Source organism: Eretmochelys imbricata, chromosome 9 (assembly GCF_965152235.1).
Source record: "Eretmochelys imbricata isolate rEreImb1 chromosome 9, rEreImb1.hap1, whole genome shotgun sequence".
Lineage (NCBI taxonomy): Eukaryota > Metazoa > Chordata > Testudines > Cheloniidae > Eretmochelys > Eretmochelys imbricata.
Genome location: NC_135580.1, coordinates 781,714 through 806,265, shown reverse-complemented (window position 1 = coordinate 806,265; position 24,552 = coordinate 781,714). Strand labels below are relative to the sequence as shown.

Here is a 24,552-nt window from a genome sequence, read left to right as displayed (position 1 = left end):
TTTAAAAGCTTAAGTGAGCCAGCAACACCAAATTGTGTGTCCTGTTTATGACTGTAATGTTCTATAGCTCTCCAAACTGAAGCTAGGGCTGTATAATATAGAGTTTGTATAGGCTTCCTTGCGGCACTATCTTTCAGGTGATGATGATATACAATAAAAAATAGTAAGAGGAAGCAATAAGGAACTTAGGTTTAAAATGTCTCTGGGGAGTGGCTTGCAACCCAATATTCCCTGTGTTACGCTACAAGAGACAGTTTCTGGAATAAGGGCCTCGCACTCTGGCAACTTGTCCAGCTGTCCCTTCCAGATGCTCATGCTCCTATTTTTTGTTTTTGCTGATGTATGTAGCAATAATAAGGTAAGGGGATTAATGTGGAAGAACTACAGTGTGATAAGGATCAGATCATAGACAGAAGCAGGCAGAGCAGAAACTGATAAGGGAACGAGTTACATCCCATCCTTTACCCACTGAATCATAGAATCATAGAAGATCAGGGTTGGAAGGGACCTCAGGAGGTCATCTAGTCCAACCCCCTGCTCAAAGCAGTACCAATTCCCAACTAACTCATCCGAGCCAGGGCTTTGTCAAGGCTGACCTTGAAAACCTCTAAGGAAGGAGATTCCACCACCTCCCTAGGTAACCCATTCCAGTGCTTCACCACCCTCTTAGTGAAAGAGGTTTTCCTAACATCCAACCTAAACATCCCCCACTGCGACTTGAGACCATTACTCCTCGTTCTGTCATCTGCTACCACTGAGAACAGTTTAGATCCATCCTCTTTGGAACCCGCTTTCAGGTAGCTGAAAGCAGCTATCAAATCCCCCCTCACTCTTCTCTTCTGTAGACTAAACAATCCCAGTTCCCTCAGCCTCTCCTCATAACTCATGTGTTCCAGTCCCCTAATCATTTTTGTTGCCCTCCGCTGGACGCTTTCCAATTTTTCCACATCCTTCTTGTAGTGTGGGGCCCAAACCTGGACACAGTACTCCAGATGAGGCCTCACGGACGCCAAATAGAGGGGAACGATCACGTCCCTCGATCTGCCGGCAATGCCCCTACTTTTTCACCCCAAAATGCCTTTAGCCTTCTTGGCAACAAGGGCACACTGTTGACTCATATCCAGCTTCTCGTTCACTGTAACCCCTAGGTCCTTTTCTGCAGAACTGCTGCCTAGCCATTCGGTCCCTAGTCTGTAGCAGTGCATTGGATTCTTCCGTCCTAAGTGCAGGACTCTGCACTTGTCCTTGTTGAATCTCATCAGATTTCTTTTGGCCCAATCCTCCAATTTGTCTAGGTCCCTCTATATCCTATCCCTACCCTCCAGCGTATCTACCATTCCTCCCAGCAACAATAAGCCCATTGAGAAGGGGTGTTTGTGATAAAGCACTAGGCTGGGACTCAGGACGTTCAATGCGTGGCTCTGCCACAGATTCCGTGTGACTTGCGGCTAATCACTTAGTGGCTCTGTGCCTCCGTTTTCTCCATCTAAAATGGAGACAGTAGCACTGCCTGGCCTCACAGGGTGCCATGAGCATAATAAATACATTAATGACTGTGAGGTATTTGGATACTACTGTGATATAGAAGTAGTTAGACGCACTGCACACACATCTCCCAGTGTTTGTGTACAAGTGATTGGTTTGTGTGAGCAAACACCATGAGCACACACACTCACACACAGTGTTGTACACCCATTCAGAGTTGTGGCTGTGCAAATGTACACCTTTCAAAATAGATCTGTGTAAATACCTCATGTTCCTGCTCTTTATTCCAGCTCATGGAAAGACTGCTCATAAGATATTCAAATGACCATCACCCAAGCAGCACCCCTGAACATTTTAAAATCAGGTTAACCGAGGCCTTGTCTACACTACAGGGGAAATTCAATCTAAGCTACGCAATTTGAGTTACGTGAATAGCGTATCTCAAGTCGACGTAGCTTAGATCTGCTTACTGCTGGGTCCACGCTACGAGACGTAAACACTCTTCTGTCGACTCCCCCTCCTCTTCTTGATCCAGTGGAGTACAGGAGTCAATGGCAGAGTGATCGGCGGTCCATTTAGTGGGTCTTCACTAGACCCACTAAATCGACTGCCAATGCATTGATAGCCGGCTGCTCATTAATCCCCAGTAAGCGTAGACAAGCCCTGAGTGCTTGTAAATGTGAAGGTCCAACAGTCCCGAGTAGAGCAGGCAGACGCAGCATGGTTGGCAGGCAGCTCAGGAATCCGGCCACATTCCTGACACCGAGTTGCTGGAATGACCTCAGGCAAATCACTTAGCCTCTCCATGCCTCAGTTTGTCCCTCTGTGAAACGAAGATACTACTAGTTAGCTGCCGCTCAAAGGATGGTGAGGGTTCTCTCACCAATATTTGTACAGTGCTTGGAGACAGCAGGTGTTACAGAGTAACCAGTGTGTAGGTAACTCACCCCACATAGTTCTGCCAGTGCACCTTGGAGCTGCTGACATGCTGGAACACAGAACTCTTGGCTTAGTGATGGCTTTGGTGGGATGACTCAGTGATATCACGTGTGCTAGCTCACTAATCTATACGCACGGCACTGCTATATCTAGATGACATTTTCCACAAAGGCAAGTTGTGTGTCTAAGTACTTTACAATAAATATTCACTTAAACCTGCACCTACATCAACACATTTACAGTTTACTTATTTTTTTCAAAAAAGGGTCTGATTTTCTTTAAAATAAACTGAACAATTTCCACACATGCTCAAAATTAGATCCACTGATTGCAACAGAGGCAAAGTTAAGCAAAGTAGCTGGATAACCTCAGCCTTTCCAGATAATTTGAGAACCTCCACACACTCGTCTAGACTTTTTCCTATTCCCTCTCTCGCTGTCATTTGTTTTTCAAGGTCCCATTCCCTGTGAACCCATCCTTGACACCCTCCTTATTATCTGGTGCACCATGGATTCATTTAAGTTCAAAACAAGCAGTTACAATACTGAACTTTGTCTGTTCCGACAACAAACACTTAATTTCAGACTGCTTTACCAGGCACTTAAGGGCTTCTGTCCTAGTAACAGAACCATTTCAAATGTACCATAATACTGAGGCAACTTCACAAAATATGAACCAATCTGGATTATAACTACTGAGAGACGATCCAGAGTCTGGTAACATTCCTCTGCTGAATGCTGATCCCCCCTCTGAGTTGCTGATTTTTCTAATGTTCTTGATAATATGAATTAGGGAGTAACAGGGTGGTGCTGCTTTGAGAAGTTTGTGTGTGAAAAGAATCTCTGTTTGCTTAGGAGGTCTGCTCCCTGTGTAGGGGGGCTGGAACAATGTGTATAGTGGGGGTGTGGAGAGCCATTGGACCAAACTGTAAACCCTGTCTATGATGGAAACCACTTCAAGCTATGGGGTGCGGCGGAACCCCCAGCACGCCAAGTTCCAACACCCATGTCCCTCTGTGTATTCAGCCAGATCCACTGATCTCAGTGGCACAAATCAGATTTACTCCTCTTGGCCACGGGTAGCAGAGCATGGGCTGGGTTCTCCTGGGGACTCTGCACACACTGCATGAAAATGCAGTGAGGATTGGGGTCTGTGGACTCCTGGCAGCAAAGGCACAGGGGCTTATTTTATACATTTTCTGACAAGTTCATTATGTAAAAGTGGCGGGTCTTTAGTTTCCTAAAAATGTAAGTGTATTTCTCTTCATTGAGGAACACAGGAATCGCCAACCTCGATCAGACCTGGAGTCCATCTAGTCCAATATCCTACCTCTGACAGGGGCCTGCACCAGATGCTGCAGAGGAAGGTGTAAGAACCCCACAGCAGCAGATGTGGGATACTGCCTTCAACATTATGGCTCATCCTGATCTCTAATCATTAGAGACAGTCTTAAGCTCTGAGGCGCAAGGTTTGATGTCCCTTCTACAGGATTTTTATCATTAATTATAAGTCTGCATATTCTTGATATCCATATAAATGCTCAGTCCTTTTTTGAATCTTAAATTCTTGGCTTCAATGATTTCTTAGGGCAACGAGTTCCACATTTAATCATGTTGTGTTTAATCATAAAGTGTTTCAATTTAATCGGTTTTGATTTGCCCACCATTTCATTTAATTGAATGTCCCCTTGTACTTGTGCTATGAGACAGTAAAAACAGTTCCTGATCTCCCTTCTCTAGACAACTCATCATTCTACATAGTTTTTATCATGTCCCTTCTCGCTCATCTCCTTTCTAGCATAGCAGTCACAGTCTTTTCAATCTCTCTTTGTACTAGAGTTTTTCCAGGCCCTTGATAGTTCTTGTTGCCCGTCTCTGAACCCACTCTAGTTCTGCACTATCCCTTCTGAAATGGGGTGGCCAGTTCTACGCGCAGACTTACAGCTGGGGACACACCATTGATTTAAATAAAGGCATTAAAATAGTCTTGATATTATTCAGCATCCCACTCTTCATGCATCCTAACATCTTGCTTGATTGTTAGCAAAAGCTGCGTATCGAGAAGTCTTCACTGAGCTATCCATAATAATGCCCAAGTCCCTTTCTCTGCAGTGCCCTGCCTCGGTTTCTCCTTCTGCTCACGTCCCCTTAAGAACTCCACATCACAGTCCCATGGTAATTAAAACTCTTCCCCTCTGGGGTTCATTTTATTTAGTCCTTACACACATTGGCCTTTCAGGGCCTAACCCCAGATCAATACTCCTAACCCCACCTAGCTCCTTTCTGCAATGACTATCCCAGGTCTCTTGTCCTTTCCTCCCTCATCTCCCCAGGCCTGGCCTGAGTTAATCACATGACCTCAGCCATCTGAGGAAGTGAGCTGACCTTGTCACAGGTTAGACTGAAGCCCCATTTTCCCTTAAAGGGGCCAGCCACCCTCTGACAAGTTGAGAAAGTTTATTTAGAACCATGAGAGTGGCAGGAGTAATTTTTTCCCTCCAATTTCCATTACTTTGCCTTTGTCAAAATTAAAATTAATTTGCCATTGTGTTGCCCACTCACCTAGCTTGTTTAGGTCTCTGAAGTTCCTCACAGACGTCTCTTATCCTAAGTAACTTTGAGTCATCTGCAAATTTTGCTACCTCCCTGCTCACCCCTTTCCCAGATCTTTAATATATTAAGCAACGCTGGAGTAAGTGACCTGCTCCCAAGAGCACACAGGAAGTCTGTAGCAAAGCGGGACTTGAACCCACAGTTCCAAAGTCATAGGCTAGTGTTCTGGACCATCTACCTCCCCTTTCAACTGATTGAAGCCACAACTGCCTCCAGTTAAGACAGCCTTTCCCTACAGCCTCTGGAGATAGCAGTGAGGTACAGATGACTACCGTCTCCCCAGCTGTCTTTGGGGAAGACAGCCACCTCCACTGGGCTCTACAGTTTAGAAACAGAATAAAAGGGGTGGGGGTCAGGGAAACATTGGAGGAGCAGGGAGATTGAGCAGGTGGCAGAGAACAAGAACTAGAGGGGCAGGAGATTATTAGACAGCAGAGACACACAATGTGAGGGAGCAATTCCAGTGGCAGCAAGACCAAGCATAGAGTTTGAGTCACTGTATAAGCACAGGACGCACTTTCACATACTCCCCACAGACTACAGTGGTGCTGTCTGGGAGAGCAGAATTTGGCACATTTGTCAAAGCTTACAAACAAACCAAAAGACATTTCATTTCAAAAAGTATAAAGTGGGACATCAGGTCTGCAATTCTGTGCCAGTCGCTAGGTTCACTTTTTTCTTCTACCAATTTCTAATTTTACAGTACTGTGAAAAAAAATTTAAAAATCATTTTTTCCATTATTTTCACTATCAGTCTGTTAAGTAAAATCGAGGTCTTAGTTGTGTGAGAGAGTGCTCAGTTTTGCAGCATCCCAGATACCATGCAATCTTTTCCCACTTATTACAAGAGTTGACAGACTTCAAAAAAATTCTTCCAAATATTGATGCTTCAGGTACATCTGTACATAAGAACACAAGAATGACCATACTGGGTCAGACCAATAGCCCTCTAGTCCAGTGGCCTGTGCCAGATGCTTCAGAAGGAATGAACAGAACAGGGCAATTTATTGAGAGATCCACCCTGTTGTCCAACCCTATCTTCTAACAGTCAGTGATTTGGAGCAGTTAGAGGTTTAGGGACACCCAGAGCATGGGGATGCATCCCTGACCATCTTGGCAAATAGCCACTAATGGACCTATCCTCCATGAACATAGCGAATTCTTTTTTGAACCCAGTTATACTTTCAGTTTTCACAACTTCCCTTGGCAATGAGTTCCACTGGTTGACTGTGTGCTGTGTGAAGAAGTACTTCCTTATGTTTCTTTTAAACCTGCAGTCTGTTAATTTCATTGGGTGCACCCCTGGTTAGTGTGTTACGTGAAGGGGTAAATAACACTTCCGTACTCACGTTCTCCACACCAGCCATGATTTTATAGACCTCTGTCCTCTCCCCCAAGTCGTCTCTTTCCCAAGATGAACAGTCCCAGTCTTTTTTATTCTCTTCTCATACGGAAGCCGTTCCATGCCCCTCATCACTTTTGTTTTCCTTCTCTGAACTTTTTCCAATTCTAATCTACCTTTTGGAGACACGGTGACCAGAACTGCACCCAGTATTCAAGGTGTGGATTTACATAATAGCATTATTATATTTTCTGTCTTTTATTATCTATCCCTTTCCCAATGGTTCCTCACATTGTTCGCTTTTTTGACTGCCGTTGCACATTGAGTGGATGTTTCCAGAGAACTATCCACAATGACTCCAAGATTTCTTTGTTGAGTGGTAACAGCTAATTTAGGTCCCATCATTTTGTATGAATCATTGGGATTATGTTTTCCAATGTGCATTCCTTTGCATTTATCAACGTTAGGAAACAAAATGGCAGATGAAATTCGATCACCTAGTTTAGTGAGATCCTTTTGTAACTCCTCGCACTCAGCTTCGAACTTTACTATCTTGAGTAATTTAGTATTGCCTGCAAACTTTGCCACCTCACTGTTTAACTAAAGTGTCCCATCTTTGTAATGTCCACAATAGCATTTCTGCTAAATCTTCTTTATTCCAAGCAGCTGCCAGATCAGATCTGGTATCTGTGTTATATGTGTACTTCTTTTTACATCACATACACCTTAAATTGGTATATGCACAGGGCGAGAACCTGGGCTCAGAGGGATAGTTCATCTTGTAATGCTATCTGTTTGAATCCAGCCAATGAATCTCTATAATTGCTAACAGACCAGGCAGTGCTGCGTGGTATTAAATTGCACACGAGAACTTCCCAACTAAACCACTAGAGATGAAGTCTTAGCTACTATGCAGTAAAAGGGCATTTTGCCATTGATTCAGTGGGGCCAGGATTTCAGCCTAGGGACCTGATCCTCTTCTGACTTACCCCAGTTTGGCCCAGCTGTTAGGCATGAGAGAGCAATTTAGGCTTCTGTGCTCACCCATTCCTTGGTCTGTCTGCTGAAGATAGTAGTTTCACTAACTCAGGGCAATTGAGGTGGTGGGTTTTGTGGACCTTGAACTGAGATCACCAAATTCCTCCCCACCACACAGTGCAAATATGGACTCTGCATGGGAACAAGTTCACACACGCATCTCATGGGCCTGGTTCGCTAATATCTCATTAATATCGTTCTGCGAAACCCAGGAAGCAACAAAGGAAAACAGCCCTTGCATAGGCTCAGTTTTCATCAGTTCTACTCTCCTAGTGGGTGGTAAAGTCATCAGGCACCAGGTAGAAGTATGTTACTGGAATTAACATCTGGGTTGGTTCATATTAGTGTCAACTCCAAAAACAGGGGGGCAGATCTCCACTCTGTGGGATTTCAAATCCCTCTTTCGGTTCATACGGTTCTGCTCTCCATGATTAACTGCTTCCTGAGCTAGCTGCTGAGATGCTCCTTCTTTTACTTGAGTGGAAATCATTAGAGCTGTGTCAGCGCTTTCATAACTGAGGTTAGAACGTGGCTGTAAATAAAGAAGCATCCGCTCTAGGCTGGAGCATAGCACATAAGGGAGGTTCTGTGGTCACTGCAATGTAAGTTGCACTAAAGGGCTGCAGCTAATGGACAAATATAAGAAAAATGTACATTGCTGTGCTGTGTGAAGTGCTAACAGCTGCGGTAGCTGCACCCTGAGCAGGACTGCATCCCTGCCCAGTGAACTGACCTGGGTCCTCCCAGAAATGGAGAGACCTTCAGCCGTGCTCTTCATGGGCTGTAAAGGGCAGCCCAGGGCAACTGTGAGAGCACTGGAGTGAGTTGTGAGCTTGGGGAAAGATATTAGGAAAATCTTTTTCACTAGGAGGGTGGTGAAGCACTGGAATGGGTTACCTAGGGAGGTGGTAGAATCTCCTTCCTTAGAGGTTTTTAAGGTCAGGCTTGACAAAGCCCTGGCTGGGATGATTTAGTTGGGGATTGGTCCCGTTTGAGCAGGCGGTTGGACTAGATGACCTCCTAAGGTCGCTTCCAACCCTGATATTCTATGATTCTAACAAGCTCTTGGGACTGGCTGCCCATTGGCACTTCCAGCCTATGGCCAAGGTTCTTTACGTTTCAGGTCCCTCGGATTGGAGAAGGGGCTGTGGCCCAGGGTTCTCGGGGCCCTATAGGCAGCTGGGGAAGGGAAATAGTGGAAGGCCCCTCTCCCACATACCACTGAGTACAGATGTACTCTAGTTAACAGAGATGCGCTGCTCAATCCCACCAGCTCGTCCAAATGCCAAGGGTTCAGAACTGACCGGGTCGTGCTTGCTGCTAGGGAACATGAGGCGGCTGAGGAAAAGGCACACAACGTCCCAGGAAACGGCTAATGCTTGCTCCTGCTCTGACTGTCATGTGACCCATCTCAGGTAACAGATGTGAAGAGGAAGAATGTCCAGGACGTGTTTGTGTGACCCAGCATCAGCCGGGAGAAGGAAGGAGCCGAGGCCAGGACACAACAGCAGGGTCGTTCCTGTGCTGCAGGGATGGTGAAATCCTCAAGTGCCCAGCCTAGTGTGGCTCCAGGGCCAATTATATTTATTCTGGCCCATGTGATTGACTGTTCTGTGTAATTCCAGGACCAGCACAGAACAATCTGACAGCAAGGCTAGGACTCTGCGCAGAGCTGCAAAGAGCGAATGCTCTGTTTGGCGGTGGTGCATTTCTGGTAGGAATCCTGGAGACAGCTGAGTTACTGCTGCTTGTCAGGCACGCTAGACAGAACTCAGAGGCCGGGTCCTACTGCCATTGAAGTCAATGGCAAGGCTCGCATTAGTTTCAGTGGCTAGGGGATGTGGCCGTATGTTGCAGAAGCCAGGAACAGCAGCATAAATACAGCAGTGCCCATTAGGAGCTGAGGAAAATCTTAGAAATTCGGTGACAATTTGCTTGGTGTCAGCTGCAAACAGCCAGATTTCTCTGCACGGTCTGATCCTGGGGAATGATTCCAACCGCCCTTTAATACCGCGACTGACACTTAGGAGGTGGTTAGTACATGTATCTCAAAGGCCCCTGAAATGCAGCATTCCTTGCGAGGGCAGCACAGTTATTTCAAATGGTGGCTGCGTGTCCTACATCTCTCTCCTGGCAGGTACAGCCCAGGGCTCAACAAGAGCCTCTGAAATCTGCTCTAGGAATTCCTGTGGGGAAGTTCTCTGGCCTGCGTTATCCAGGAAGTCTGACTAGATGATCACAATGGTCCCTTCTGGCCTTGGAATCTGTGAATCTATAATTCCACTGCTGTTAGTGAAGTTCCTCCTGATTTACGCTGGTGTGAGAGAAGAGTCAGGTTAAAGTAGCTTTTCTGTGTCAGTTAAAGAGGCTAAAGATTGAAAGACACAAATAAAAGATTAATGGAAGTGAACCTTGAGAGGAAAGGAAGGGAGAACAGGGAAGGGCAGAGAAGGAAGGTGGAGTTACTGTGAGGGATTCCTTGGTCTTGCCCTTCAGTCTTTACCCTTCCCTGCAGTGTTTCTCCGAAAGTTTTTTTTTTTTTAAAGATGGGCCTGAACTAGAAATGAGCTCCGTTTCACATGTGTGGGTCCCAGCCACTCCCTGGGGGTAAGCACATGTGTGGGTCCCTGTCCCCATCATTGAAGCAGGTGTGCAGGGTTACTGCCCTGGGAACCGCATGGCACCAGTAGGCGTGGGGTCGGCTGCAGGCGGGGGGTGCAGGCCAGGGCCGGGCTGGCTGCGGGCAGGGCGGAGGGTGCCGGGCAAGGCTGGCTGGAGGCGGGGTGCGGGTCAGGGTGCGAGGCTCGGTGCGGGGCAGGCGGCGGGGTGCAGGGCTCGGTGCGTGGGGCGGGGCGGGGCTGGCGGCGGGGTGCAGGGCTCGGTGCAGGTCAGGGGGGTGCGGGGCAAGAGGCGGGGTGCAGGGCTCGGTGTGCGGGGCGGGGCTCGGGGCGGGGTGCAGGGCTCGGTGCGAGGCGGGGCTGGCGGCGGGGTGCAGGGCTCGGTGCGTGGCGGGGCTGGCGGCGGGGTGCAGGGCTCGGTGCGGGTCAGGGGGGTGCGGGGCAGGCGGCAGGGTGCAGGGCTCGGTGCGTGGTGCGGCTGGCGGGGGGTGCGGGGCTCGGTGCGGGTCAGGGGGGTGCGGGGCAGGCGGCGGGGTGCAGGGCTCGGGGCGGGGCTGGCGGTGGGGTGCAGGGCTCGGTGCGTGGTGCGGGGCGGGGCTAGCGGCGGGGTGCGGGGCTCGGTGCGGGTCAGGGGGGTGCAGGGCTCGGGGCGGGGCTCGGTGTGCGGGGCGGGGCTGGCGGTGGGGTGCAGGGCTCGGTGCGTGGTGCGGGGCAGGGCTAGCGGCGGGGTGCGGGGCTCGGTGCGGGTCAGGGGGGTGCAGGGCTCGGTGCGTGGCGGGGCTGGCGGGGGGCGCAGGGCTCGGGGCGGGGTGCGGGGCGGGGCTAGCGGCGGGGTGCGGGGCTCGGTGCGTGGTGCGGGGCTAGCGGCGGGGTGCGGGGCTCGGTGCGGGTCAGGGGGGTGCAGGGCTCGGTGCGTGGCGGGGCTGGCGGGGGGTGCAGGGCTCGGGGCGGGGTGCGGGGCGGGGCTAGCGGCGGGGTGCGGGGCTCAGGGCGGGTCAGGGGGGTGCAGGGCTCAGGGCGGGGTGCGGGGCTCGGGGCGGGGCTGGCGGTGGGGTGCAGGGCTCGGGGCGGGGTGCGGGGCTCGGGGCGGGTCAGGGGGGTGCAGGGCTCGGGGCGGGTCAGGGGGGTGCAGGGCTCGGGGCGGGTCAGGGGGGTGCAGGGCTCGGGGCGGGGTGCAGGGCTCGGGGCAGGGCTGGCGGTGGGGTGCAAGGCTCGGTGCGTGGCGGGGCTAGCGGCGGGGTGCGGGGCTCGGTGCGGGTCAGGGGGGTGCAGGGCTCGGTGCATGGCGGGGCTGGCGGGCGGTGCAGGGCTCGGGGCGGGGTGCGGGGCTCAGGGCGGGTCAGGGGGGTGCAGGGCTCGGGGCGGGGTGCGGGGCTCGGGGCAGGGCTGGCAGTGGGGTGCAGGGCTCGGGGCGGGGTGCGGGGCGGGGCTAGCGGCGGGGTGCGGGGCTCGGGGCGGGTCAGGGGGGTGCAGGGCTCGGGGCGGGGTGCAGGGCTCGGGGCGGGGCTGGCGGTGGGGTGCAGGGCTCGGTGCGTGGTGCGGGGCGGGGCTAGCGGCGGGGTGCGGGGCTCGGTGCAGGTCAGGGGGGTGCAGGGCTCGGGGCGGGGTGCGGGGCTCGGTGCGGGTCAGGGAAGTGCAGGGCTCGGTGCGTGGTGCGGGGCTAGCGGCGGGGTGCGGGGCTCGGTGCAGGTCAGGGGGGTGCGGGGCTCGGGGCGGGGCGGGGTGCGGGGCTCGGGGCGGGGCTGGCGGTGGGGTGCAGGGCTCGGGGCGGGGTGCGGGGCGGGGCTAGCGGCGGGGTGCGGGGCTCGGTGCGGGTCAGGGGGGTGCAGGGCTCGGGGCGTGGTGCGGGGCTAGCGGCGGGGTGCGGGGCTCGGTGTAGGTCAGGGGGGTGCGGGGCTCGGGGCGGGGCTGGCGGTGGGGTGCAGGGCTCGGGGCGGGGCTCGGGGCGGGGCTGGCGGTGGGGTGCAGGGCTCGGGGCGGGGTGCGGGGCTCGGGGCGGGGCTGGCGGTGGGGTGCGGGGCTCGGGGCGGGGTGCGGGGCGGGGCTAGCGGCGGGGTGCGGGGCTCGGTGCGGGTCAGGGGGGTGCAGGGCTCGGGGCGGGGTGCGGGGCTAGCGGCGGGGCTGGCGGTGGGGTGCAGGGCTCGGGGCGGGGTGCAGGGCTCGGGGCGGGGCTGGCGGTGGGGTGCAGGGCTCGGTGCGTGGTGCGGGGCGGGGCTAGCGGCGGGGTGCGGGGCTCGGTGCAGGTCAGGGGGGTGCAGGGCTCGGGGCGGGTCAGGGAAGTGCAGGGCTCGGTGCGTGGTGCGGGGCTAGCGGCGGGGTGCGGGGCTCGGTGCAGGTCAGGGGGGTGCGGGGCTCGGGGCGGGGCGGGGTGCGGGGCTCGGGGCGGGGCTGGCGGTGGGGTGCGGGGCTCGGGGCGGGGCGGGGCTAGCGGCGGGGTGCGGGGCTCGGTGCGGGTCAGGGGGGTGCAGGGCTCGGGGCGGGGTGCGGGGCTAGCGGCGGGGCTGGCGGTGGGGTGCAGGGCGGGGTGCGGGGCTGGCGGCGGGGCTGGCGGTGGGGTGCAGGGCTCGGGGCGGGGTGCGGGGCTGGCGGCGGGGCTAGCGGTGGGGTGCAGGGCTCGGGGCGGGGTGCGGGGCTCGGTGCGGGTCAGGGAGGTGCAGGGCTCGGGGCGGGGTGCGGGGCGGGGCTAGCGGCGGGGTGCGGGGCTCGGTGCAGGTCAGGGGGGTGCAGGGCTCGGGGCGGGGTGCGGGGCTCGGTGCGGGTCAGGGAGGTGCAGGGCTCGGGGCGGGGTGCGGGGAGGGGCTAGCGGCGGGGTGCGGGGCTCGGTGCAGGTCAGGGGGGTGCGGGGCGGGGCGCGGGGCTCGGGGCGGGGCGCGGGGCTCGGGGCTCGGGGCTCGGGGCGGGGCGCGGGGCTCGGGGCGGGGCTGGCGGTGGGGTGCGGGGCTCGGGGCGGGGTGCGGGGCTAGCGGCGGGGTGCGGGGCTCGGCGCAGGTCGGGGGGGGTGCAGGGCTCGGTGCGGGTCAGGGAGGTGCAGGGCTCGGGGCGGGGTGCGGGGCTCGGTGCAGGTCAGGGGGGTGCGGGGCTCGGGGCTCGGGGCGGGGTGCGGGGCTCGGGGCGGGGCTGGCGGTGGGGTGCGGGGCTCGGGGCGGGGTGCGGGGCGGGGCTAGCGGCGGGGTGCGGGGCTCGGTGCGGGTCAGGGGGGTGCAGGGCTCGGGGCGGGGTGCGGGGCTCGGGGCGGGGCTTGCGGTGGGGTGCGGGGCTCGGGGCGGGGTGCGGGGCGGGGCTCGGGGCGGGGTGCTAGGCTGGCGGTGGGGTGCAGGGCTCGGGGCGGGGTGCGGGGCTGGCGGCGGGGCTAGCGGTGGGGTGCAGGGCTCGGGGCGGGGTGCGGGGCTGGCGGCGGGGCTAGCGGTGGGGTGCAGGGCTCGGGGCGGGGTGCGGGGCTGGCGGCGGGGCTGGCGGTGGGGTGCAGGGCTCGGGGCGGGGTGCGGGGCTGGCGGCGGGGCTGGCGGTGGGGTGCAGGGCTCGGGGCGGGGTGCGGGGCTGGCGGCGGGTACTCACGGGGCGGGCGGCTCGGGGCAGCAGCGCTCGGAGCAGCCCCAGCAGCAGGGCGCCGCCCAGGCCCAGCAGAGCGGCCGGGGACCCGCCGGGCGGCAGCGGCAGCCCCGGGAGCGCCAGCACCAGGACCCCCAGGAGCCCCAGGGCCAGGGCCAGGCCCAGCAGCAGCGGCGGCGGGGCCCGCACCATGGCGGCGGGGCGGGGCGGGGCGGGGCGGAGTGAGGTCACTTCCGGGCCGGCCGGGCCCCCTCAGCCCGCGGCGGGAAGGCGGGTCGCACAGTGGCCGGCGCCGGGCGAGCCTCGCAGACACGCGGCTCCTGCAGGTAACTCCGGGCCGGGCGGGGGCCGGGCGGGCGAGACCGGGCGGCGCTTCCGCGAGCACCGAGCCGCCGCCGCTGCCGGCAGGGGATGGAGCCGCCGCCGCGCGGGAGACCTAGACTCGCGCCCAGAGAGAGAGAGAGAGAGACTCACACACACACACACACCCCACACAGAGAGACTCGCGCGCACACACACCACAACGCGCACACACCACAACACACACACACCCCAACACGCACAGAGGCGCGCACACACACACACACACCACAACACGCACACAGACGTGCACACACACACCACAACACGCACAGAGAGACGCGCGCACGCACACATCACACAGAGAGAGACTCGCGCACACACACAGACGCGCGCGCGCACACACACCACAACACGCACACAGGCGCGCGCGCACACCACAACACCCACACACCACAACACGCACAGCGGCGCGCGCACCCACACACCACAACACGCACAGCGGCGCGCGCACCCACACACCACAACACGCACAGCGGCGCGCGCACCCACACACCACAACACGCACAGCGGCGCGCGCACCCACACACAGACGCGCGCACACACCACAACACACACACACCACAACACGCACACAGACAGGCGCGCGCACACACCCACACGCCACAACACGCACAGAGAGGGGCGCACCCACACACGCCACAACACGCACAGAGAGGGGCGCGCGCACCCACACACGCCACAACACGCACAGAGAGGGGCGCACCCACACACGCCACAACACGCACAGAGAGGGGCGCGCGCACACACACGCCACAACACGCACAGAGAGGGGCGCGCGCACACACACACGCCACAACACGCACAGACAGAGAGAGAGGGGCGCGCGCACACATACCACAACACGCACAGAGAGGCGCACGCACACACGCCACAACGCGCACAGAGAGACGCACGCACCACAACACGCGCACACAGCGAGAGAGAGAGACGCGCGCACACACACCACAACACGCACAGAGAGGCGCGCGCGAACACACACACGCCACAACACACGCACAGAGAGACGCACGCACACACGCCACAACACGCACACAGAGAGACGCGCGCACCACAACAGGCACACACAGCGAGAGAGAGAGACGCGCGCACCACAACACGCGCACACAGCGAGAGAGAGAGACGCGCGCACCCACACACGCCACAACACGCACAGAGAGACGCACGCACACATGCCACAACACGCACAGAGACGCGCGCGCACCACAACATGCGCACACAGCGAGAGAGAGGCGCGCGCACACGCCACAACACGCACAGAGAGGCACACGCACACGCACACGCCACAACACGCACAGAGAGACGCGCGCGCACCACAACAGGCACACACAGCGAGAGAGACGCGCGCACCACACCACAACACGCACAGAGAGGCGCGCACACGCACCACAACACGCGCACACAGCGAGAGAGACGCGCGCACACGCACCACAACACGCACAGAGAGGGGCACACACACCACAACACGCACAGAGGGGCACGCACACGCACCACAACACGCGCACACACACCACAACACGCACAGAGAGGGGCACACACACGCACCACAACACGCGCACACAGCGAGAGAGAGAGACGCGCGCACCCACACACGCCACAACACGCACAGAGAGACGCACGCACACATGCCACAACACGCACAGAGACGCGCGCGCACCACAACATGCGCACACAGCGAGAGAGAGGCGCGCGCACACGCCACAACACGCACAGAGAGGCACACGCACACGCACACGCCACAACACGCACAGAGAGACGCGCGCGCACCACAACAGGCACACACAGCGAGAGAGACGCGCGCACCACACCACAACACGCACAGAGAGGCGCGCACACGCACCACAACACGCGCACACAGCGAGAGAGACGCGCGCACACGCACCACAACACGCACAGAGAGGGGCACACACACCACAACACGCACAGAGGGGCACGCACACGCACCACAACACGCGCACACACACCACAACACGCACAGAGAGGGGCACACACACGCACCACAACACGCGCACACAGCGAGAGAGGGGCACACACACGCACCACAACACACACAGAGAGGGGCACACGCACCACAACACGCACAGAGAGGGGCACACGCACCACAACACGCGCACACAGCGAGAGAGACGCGCGTGCACACGCACCACAACACGCACAGAGAGGCGCGCACACGCACCACAACACGCACAGAGAGGCGCGCACACGCACCACAACACGCACAGAGAGGCACGCACACGCACCACAACACGCACAGAGAGGCGCGCACACGCACCACAACACGCACAGAGAGGCGCGCACACGCACCACAACACGCACAGAGAGGCGCGCACACGCACCACAACACGCACAGAGAGGCACGCACACGCACCACAACACGCGCACACAGCGAGAGAGACGCGCGCGCACACGCACCACAACACGCACAGAGAGGCGCGCACACGCACCACAACACGCACAGAGAGGCGCGCACACGCACCACAACACGCACAGAGAGGCGCGCACACGCACCACAACACGCGCACACAGCGAGAGAGGCGCGCACACGCACCACAACACGCACAGAGAGGCACGCACACGCACCACAACACGCGCACACAGCGAGAGAGACGCGCGCGCACACGCACCACAACACGCACAGAGAGGCGCGCACACGCACCACAACACGCACAGAGAGGCACGCACACGCACCACAACACGCGCACACAGCGAGAGAGGCGCGCACACACACCACAACACGCACAGAGAGGCACGCACACGCACCACAACACGCGCACACAGCGAGAGAGACGCGCGTGCACACGCACCACAACACGCACAGAGAGGCACGCACACGCACCACAACACGCGCACACAGCGAGAGAGGCGCGCACACGCACCACAACACGCACAGAGAGGCACGCACACGCACCACAACACGCGCACACAGCGAGAGAGACGCGCGTGCACACGCACCACAACACGCACAGAGAGGCGCGCACACACACCACAACACGCACAGAGAGGCACGCACACGCACCACAACACGCGCACACAGCGAGAGAGAGGGGCGCGCACACACAGGTGCTGGGGGACTTTCCAGGTCGGGCCTGGTGGATAAATGAAGGTCAGACAGGGCGATGCCACCTGCGCCCCGCTCTGGCAGCGAGCCGGCCGGGAGGGGCGTGCGGAGGGAGCTGGCTGTTGTCCCTGGTGACGGGTGGGCTGGCACCACTTGTGCGTCCCTGGCAGCGTGATGTGGAGACACACGCAAGCAAGGGCACCTCCTTACGAGGCCCAGGCTGCCTCCATCCCACGCCCCTGCTCCGATAGGCCGATGATGCAGTTCTGAGGCTGGCACGTCACCTCGTCAGATGCCGAGGGCTGGCTCCGCCTGGCCCCTTGCCAGCCCAGGGTGTGCGCTCGGGATGCTGCTTGTGCTGAAATGTGGCCGGGCAGGTTTAAAGGACTCTGCTTTGTCTGAGCCTTGTGCTGGGTGCTTGGGGTGTGTAGCCAGCCCAGACCGGATCTCTGCAGTGTGTCGCTGGAACCAGAAAGTCGGATGCCAAGGGACTGTTGCTGATCCAAACAAAACACACTCATGTCTCCCATTGACTTCATTTATACCTGTGTTAGGGAGAGGGGAAATGCTGCCACACCAGAATTCCCCCCTCACTCACACCAGCAGCCATGGTTAATACCCACATTGTGCGGGGAGATGACTACACCAGGTGTAAAGGGGGTGGAGAATCAGGCCCAGTGGATGTAGTGCGTGGGTTAGTGTAAGAGTAGGGCACCAGCCCTGTGTCGTGAGTAACTTTATGCATGAGACGAGACTTTTTTTTTTTTTTCAGTGGGAAATAGTGGCAAGCATCAAGGGCAGAGCCTGGCCCTAAATGGACGAGGTTTAATTTATATTATTATCCTCTTTGATACAGTACTTTTAAATAGATCTTCCAATGTATTTCCCTCATTTTGTTAAATTAAAAAAAAATCTACACAACCTGAACCTGTTAAACGTTATTAGTTTATGAATATGTAAATATTTTTGCCATTTTTGACCATTTTTCACCCTTATTAATCACAAAACAATTAATGATACACAGCATTTCTGCTACCAGGATCTTTATTAATATTTACTAATTAAGCCTCCCAATAAGCATCTGTGAAATTAGGAAGTTTATTGACCCCATTTTATGGACGGGTAAACTGAAGCACAGAAATTTGTATTGATTTGCTCAAGGTCAGACACCAAGTCATTGATGAAGCTGGGAATGGAATTCAGGTCTGTCTCCTTAACTAGCCCCTAGACAGCACTGGGTTTCCTGTATGAACCAAGTTTACAACTGAAGAAAAGAGGGCCCAGGTTTTCACTGCTTCTTCAGGTGACTTGGTGCTGGAAATCTAACAATCACTGCTACACTTTCACACAATTTGTGTTCCAGGCCTTGTCTACACTACAGAGGTAAGTCGACCTAAGTTACGCAACATACCTTAGGTCAACTTACTGTGGTGTCTACACCACCCTGGGTTGACGGGAAAGCGATCTGCGGTCAGTTTTGTGGGTCTTCTCTAGACCTGCATTGATCGCCATGGTGTTGATCCTGGGTAAGGGTAGACATGCCCCCAGTCTGTTCCGTATAAGGACTTGTCTACATTAGGGATTTTTTACGTGAGAATGGCTGCCTTGGTGCAGCTGAACTTGTGCAACCCCCCCACTGTAAATACACTGCACCAATGGGATTTCCCCTAATCTGAAACTGGGATAATTGCACTGGTGTAAACCCTGTCCAACCAATGCAGTCAACTATTATAACTGATCTGGTAGAACATATGAAATCACTACTAGTAAAGTTTGCAGATAGCATACAAATTGGTGGTGTGGCAAATATTGATGGAGTCAGATCAGTTATAGAGACTGATCTGGACTTCTTGGTAAGGTGGCTCATTTGAACAACGTGTTTTAATATGGCCAAATCCACATATGAACAAAGACTGTAGGTCAGAGTGAGTATCCTGGAATGCAGTGACACCAACAAGGACGTAGAGGTCACGACAGATAGCCAATGAGCATGAGTCCGGTACATAAGAAGGTTAATGCAATCCTGAGTGTATAAGCAGGAGTAGGGATGTGCTATTACCTCTGTAACAGCACTGGCAAGATCATTACTGGAATAGTGTGTCCAGTTTTGGTGACCACACTTCAAAAACCATGTTGAAAAATAGTAAAAGAGCTACAAAAATGATTCCACTTCTAGAAAACCTACCTGATATGAGAGACATAAGAAGCTTGATCTATTTAGTTTATCCAAGAGTTGGTTAAGAAGGGACTTGATCACAGTCTACACCTACCTACCTGGGAAGAGATTTCTGATGGCAGAGGGCTATTTCATCTAGAAGAAAAAGGCCTAACAAGATCCAATGGTTGGAAATGGTTGCAGCTAGAACTTTATTTCAGACTGGAAATAAAGTGCACATTTTTGATACTGAGGTAATTGACTACTGGAACAACGTACCTAGGGCTGTGGTGGATTCTCCATCACCTGCAGTCTTTAAATCAAGACTGGCTGTGTTTCTATTAGACATGTTCAGCCAGAAGTTATGGGCTTGCTGCAGAAGTTACAGAGTGAGGTCTGCTGGCCTGTGTAATGGAGAAAGTCAGACAAGATGATCATAATGGTCCCGTCTGGCCTGAACATCTCTGAATCTACACTGGGGCTTTGCACCAGTGCTGCACAGCTGCATTAGGGCTTTGCACCACTGCTGCACATCTATGCTAAGGTGCAACCGGTGTAAACATTCTTAGTGCTGGCCTCTGGTTTGCTAAGTCCATTTTGTGCTACTTGAGCAGAACAAAGTTGACATAAACTGGCACATGGAGAACCCCACACACAGGGGAGCTCTTTGATGGCCTAGCTCTGCTGGCCCAGGAGGAGGCTGTCACCACAATCTCCCCGTGCCTGGTATAGTGGGAAGGTGTGTCAGGTTGTGCTCTGATTTACACCAGGGCTTGGTGGTATGCATCCGGAAAGCTGCCACCAGCCTCCTGACACAGAAAGTTGGACTCAGCTGAGAATCTAACCCTTTATATAAACAGTAAGATGTTAATTAGGCAGAGAATGCATATTCCATCCACGTTTTCATGGCTGCAAAGGCTTCTTCAGAGTAATCCTGGATCTCTCTATGTAGTTAGGGACTTAAAAACAACAACTGGTAAATATGTACCTATGTCTAGAGATAGCAGAATCTCAGCTACATTGATGTATGTTTCTGTAACTATATACACAGTGATCCTAATAGAGCAGAGGAGCCCTTCCATTGATATGGGTTTATCTGGTGTGTTTAATCCCCTCCCTGTCTTTGAGCTTTTAGGGCAGGGACTAAAATATGCTACATCAATAAGCCTTCTTTAAATTTGAATGAGTTAAAGGGTGCTGCGTTTTTACTTATATACAGAATGAAGGGGAAACATCTTTAACTTTTGAGGTCTACTCAGGCCTTTTCAATATGTCACAATATCCTCACTGCATTAAGTTCCTATATTATATTCAGTCTTTTCAGGGGTGTGAGTACTGGTATTTACATTTTTCCAAATATAAGTACTTTCAGTTTCTCTTGTGCAGAAATGGATTTGCCTGAATTACTTTTGGTTTTAATTTAGCTATCAGGTGCAGAGGGAATAGTTTCTTCATTTGGACTAATTCATTGAACGTTGAGAAACTGATGGGGAATTGAAAAAAAACAGAAAATCTTGTTTTCGTCGTCTCATCATTGAATAAAGACAGGTGGGAGACTAGCTCTAAAAGCCTTGAAGCATGTGGGGCCAGATCATCATAGGGATTTGGGCACCTAAGGATACAGACAAGCACCTAGACAGGTTTCCGAGTAACAGCCGTGTTAGTCTGTATTCGCAAAAAGAAAAGGAGTACTTGTGGCACCTTAGAGACTAACACATTTATTTGAGCGTAAGCTTGCTCATGAAAGCTTATGCTCAAATAAACTGGTTAGTCTCTAAGGTGCCACAAATACTCCTTTTCTTTTCGACAAGCACCTAGTGGATTTTCAGAAGCACCTGTAGTTAGGTGCCTAACCCCCTTTGATTTCCACTCCCATTGATTCCAATGGGAGTTAGGCACTGAACTTGCTTATGTGCTTTTGAAAATCCCAGTAGGTACCAGTGTGCATCTTTAGGCATCTAAATACCATTGACAGTGTGGCCCGTGGTGTCAAGAAAGTCAGTTCTCTAGCTACCGTGACTATTTCCTTTGTTTAATAAATCAATTAATTTTAAATGCAAAACATTTTTTTTCTCGTGTATTGAAGGACATTTAAGATAATTTTTTAACTAATAAAAATAAAAATGCTGTCTTTCTACATTTTTAATTGAATTTCAGTTTCCAGGGCAGCTTGACACAAATCCCAAGTAAACAATTACCATCTAGGAAATCAGAAATGTGTTATTCACCAATTTCTAACATAATAAAAAAGTAAAAAATTAAGAATCTGAAAAAAGTATATCAAGATATATAATTGCTTAGCTCTCTGTGTACAGATGTAATTCATCCTCTTGGCTAGCAAAAGGAAGTACAAAATGTTGTGTAAAGGCTCTATTTATTTGGAAATCCACACATTTTAATGACAGGTTTCAGAGTAGCAGCCGTGTTAGTCTGTATCCGCAAAAAGAACAGGAGTACTTGTGGCACCTTAGAGACTAACAAATTTATTTGAGCATAAGCTTTCATGGGCTAAAACCCACTTCATCCGATTATGCAGTGGAAAATACAGTAGGAAGATATATATAGATATATATATATATAGATATAGATATATATATACATATACACACACACACACAGAACATAAAACAATGGGTATCATCCACGTTATAATGAGAGTGATCAGGTAAAGTGAGCTATTACCAGCGGGAGAGAAAAAAACAACCTTTTGTAGTCATAATCAAGATGGGCCATTTCCAGCAGTTGACAAGAACGTGTGAGGAACAGTAGGGGGAAAAAAAGAGACTGCTCATTGGAATTAATTTGCAAACTGGACACGATTAAATTAGGCTTGAATAAAGACTGGGAGTGGATGGGTCATTACATAAAGTAAAACTATTTCCCCATGTTTATTTTTCCCCCCTACTGTTCCTCACACATTCTTGTCAACTGCTGGAAATGGCCCATCTTGATTATCACTACAAAAGGTTTTTTGTTTTTTTTCTCTCCTGCTGGTAATAGCTCAGCTTACCTGATCACTCTCGTTATAGTGTGTATGATAACACCCATTGTTTCATGTTCTCTGTGTATATATTGTGACAAAGTTCCTCCTCTATCTTGGTGGTCTTGCGCTTATTGGTGGATTTGCTCGCCTTGGAGCTTCACGGCAGCCCTCAGTTTGGCCATTTTCATGAACCCACAATCCAGGTCAACTCCTCCTTTGTCTGACCAGGAGTTGGGAGGTTTGGGGGGAATCCAGGCCCGCTCTCTACTCTGGGTTCCAGCTCAGGGCCCTGTGGAATGCAGCTGTCTAGAGTGCCTCCTGGAACAGCTGTGTGCCCTGGTCTACTTCCCCATGGCTTCCTCCCAACACTTTTTTTTATCCTCACCATAGGACCTTCCTCCTGGTGTCTGATAATGCTTGTACTCCTCAGTCCTCCAACAGTATGCCTTCTCACTCTCAGTTCCTCACACGCATGCCACAAACTGAAGTGAGCTCCTTTTTAAACCCAGATGCCCTGATTAGCCTGCCTTAATTGATTCTAGCAGCTTCTTGATTGGCTGCAGATGTTCTAATCAGCCTGTCAGTCTTAATTGTCTCCAGAAGGTTCCTGATTGTTCTGGAACCTTCCCTGTTACCTTACCCAGGGAAAAGGGACCTACTTAACCTGGGGCTAATATATCTGCCTTCTTTCACTCTCCTGTAGCCATCTGGCCTGACCCTGTCACATTATGCGCAAATAAATTTGTTAGTCTATAAGGTGCCACAAGTACTCCTGTTCTTTTTACACATTTTAATGATTACCAACCAATGAGAATGTTTAGGAACAGAACTAAAACATACAAATGCAAAACAAGATTAAAATCAGTTACTTCAATGAAGGATTTCCTGCTTCTTGATTTAAATCATTATTGAAATCAGTGATTTAAAATCACTTGGATTTAAACCCGTCCATCCCGGGGAGAGGCACTGAGGAAGTGGAGCTGCTGGGATCCCTGCTTTTCGCTCCCAGCAGCCTTGGAAGAGGGAAAGCAGTCATCTCTCCCCCCCCCACCCCCCATTGCCTTTCCTCCTCCATGTGACAGCGAGCAAAGGAGGGAGACAGAATAAATGCAGCCTGCCATTGCTTTAACATAGGCCTGGTTCAAGAACAACCAAGCCTCGCTGGAAAGCTCCTTGTTAGCAAGACCCTAAATTCAGCGTGCTGGTGTAATGACCGCCCCCCCACCCTGCCAGGGGCATCGGCTGGCATTGGACATTACCAGTGCAGGCCTCTGAGACAAAGGAGTAACTCCCTTACGGGGAGCAGTCATTTCAGAACAAGGGTGTGGGTTTGTGGAGAGAGATCAGATTATAGCTGGGGGAGGGGCTGCGATGTGCCCCCTGCAGACCCATGGTTCTCCAGCGGCTCACTGGCTAGAATGGCTAGGGCTCCCAGATGTGGGCTCAACCCATCCGCCCTTTCCTGTGGGGCTCCTGATTGCGTGTGTGCAGCTCTCCACACACACAGGTTCCTGGGAGTGCAGTTCATCCAGCGTGCAGGGAGAGACACAAGTGGAGACCGGGGAGCACCCCGGGAGGGGGAACATAACGGGGGTGGGGGGGCCCAGGAAGGGAGGTGTAATGGGGGACATGGCTCCGGGGGATGTAACTTGGGGATAGGGCTCCAGAGGGGCATGGGGGCAGGGTGTACAGGCCCTGAAGGAGGGAAGTAATGAGGGGCAGAGACTGTAGGGGGGGAGTGAAGAGGAGGGGGGAGAAGCTAATCACCCTGTTTCTCCTCAGCCCGCCCCCCCTCCCTGAGGCACCGAGGTGTCACCTCTTCCCACTGAGGGCCTCAGGCTGGCTGTGCCCAGCAGAGACTGGAGGAGAGACATTCTCCTGCCCACAGAGCAGCCACCCCAGGGGCTGGAGGGGTCGCGCATGGGAGCTGTGACTAGGACAGGTTGGGGGGAGGGTCAGTCAGGGAGCCCTGTGCGGCAGCCAGCGGCTTTGCAGTGTTTGTAAAAGTGTAAATAACAAGGTAAGCAAAGAACATTGGGAGCCTGCACCCGACCTGCCCCCTCCACAGTACCTGGCTTTGGAGCAGATACAGTAGCATCGAAGCCTGCCTTGGGGAGGCGGGGCTTGGGCCTTTGCAGCTGTGACTTTGGCAACCCAGTCTGAACCAGCCTGGCGTGTTTGTATCACGAGGCTGATGTGACCAAGCCCTGACAGCGCAATGCATGGTGCAAAGTCACCCTTGCCGGGCTAGGGCATCACCCTGCAATTTCTCTGGGCTCACTGCAGCTCCCATTCAATGAGAACCCCTTTGCTGCTCCTGGACACAGCTCTAAAGCTATTCTCCCATCAATACAACGGGTTTACAACTAGCAGAAATTAACTGCAGGGGGACTCAGGCACAAAAATCTCGAGC

The 24,552-nt window shown here is 54.1% G+C and overlaps 2 protein-coding genes across 2 annotated transcripts in view; one reads left to right on the top strand and one right to left on the bottom strand.

The window, feature by feature from the left end:
- The window catches only part of LOC144269917 (D-beta-hydroxybutyrate dehydrogenase, mitochondrial-like), a 48,445-nt gene extending 34,670 nt beyond the window's left edge, over window positions 1-13,775 (bottom strand). The window contains exon 1 of the mRNA XM_077825979.1: window positions 13,590-13,775. Coding sequence (XP_077682105.1) covers window positions 13,590-13,775 — 186 coding nt within the window. The remainder of the gene's footprint in view (window positions 1-13,589) is intronic.
- Window positions 13,776-13,854: 79 nt separating this feature from the next.
- The window catches only part of BDH1 (3-hydroxybutyrate dehydrogenase 1), a 44,313-nt gene continuing 33,615 nt past the window's right edge, over window positions 13,855-24,552 (top strand). Inside the window, exon 1 of the mRNA XM_077827045.1 lies at window positions 13,855-13,909. The gene's annotated coding sequence lies outside the window, so the exon portion shown is untranslated. The remainder of the gene's footprint in view (window positions 13,910-24,552) is intronic.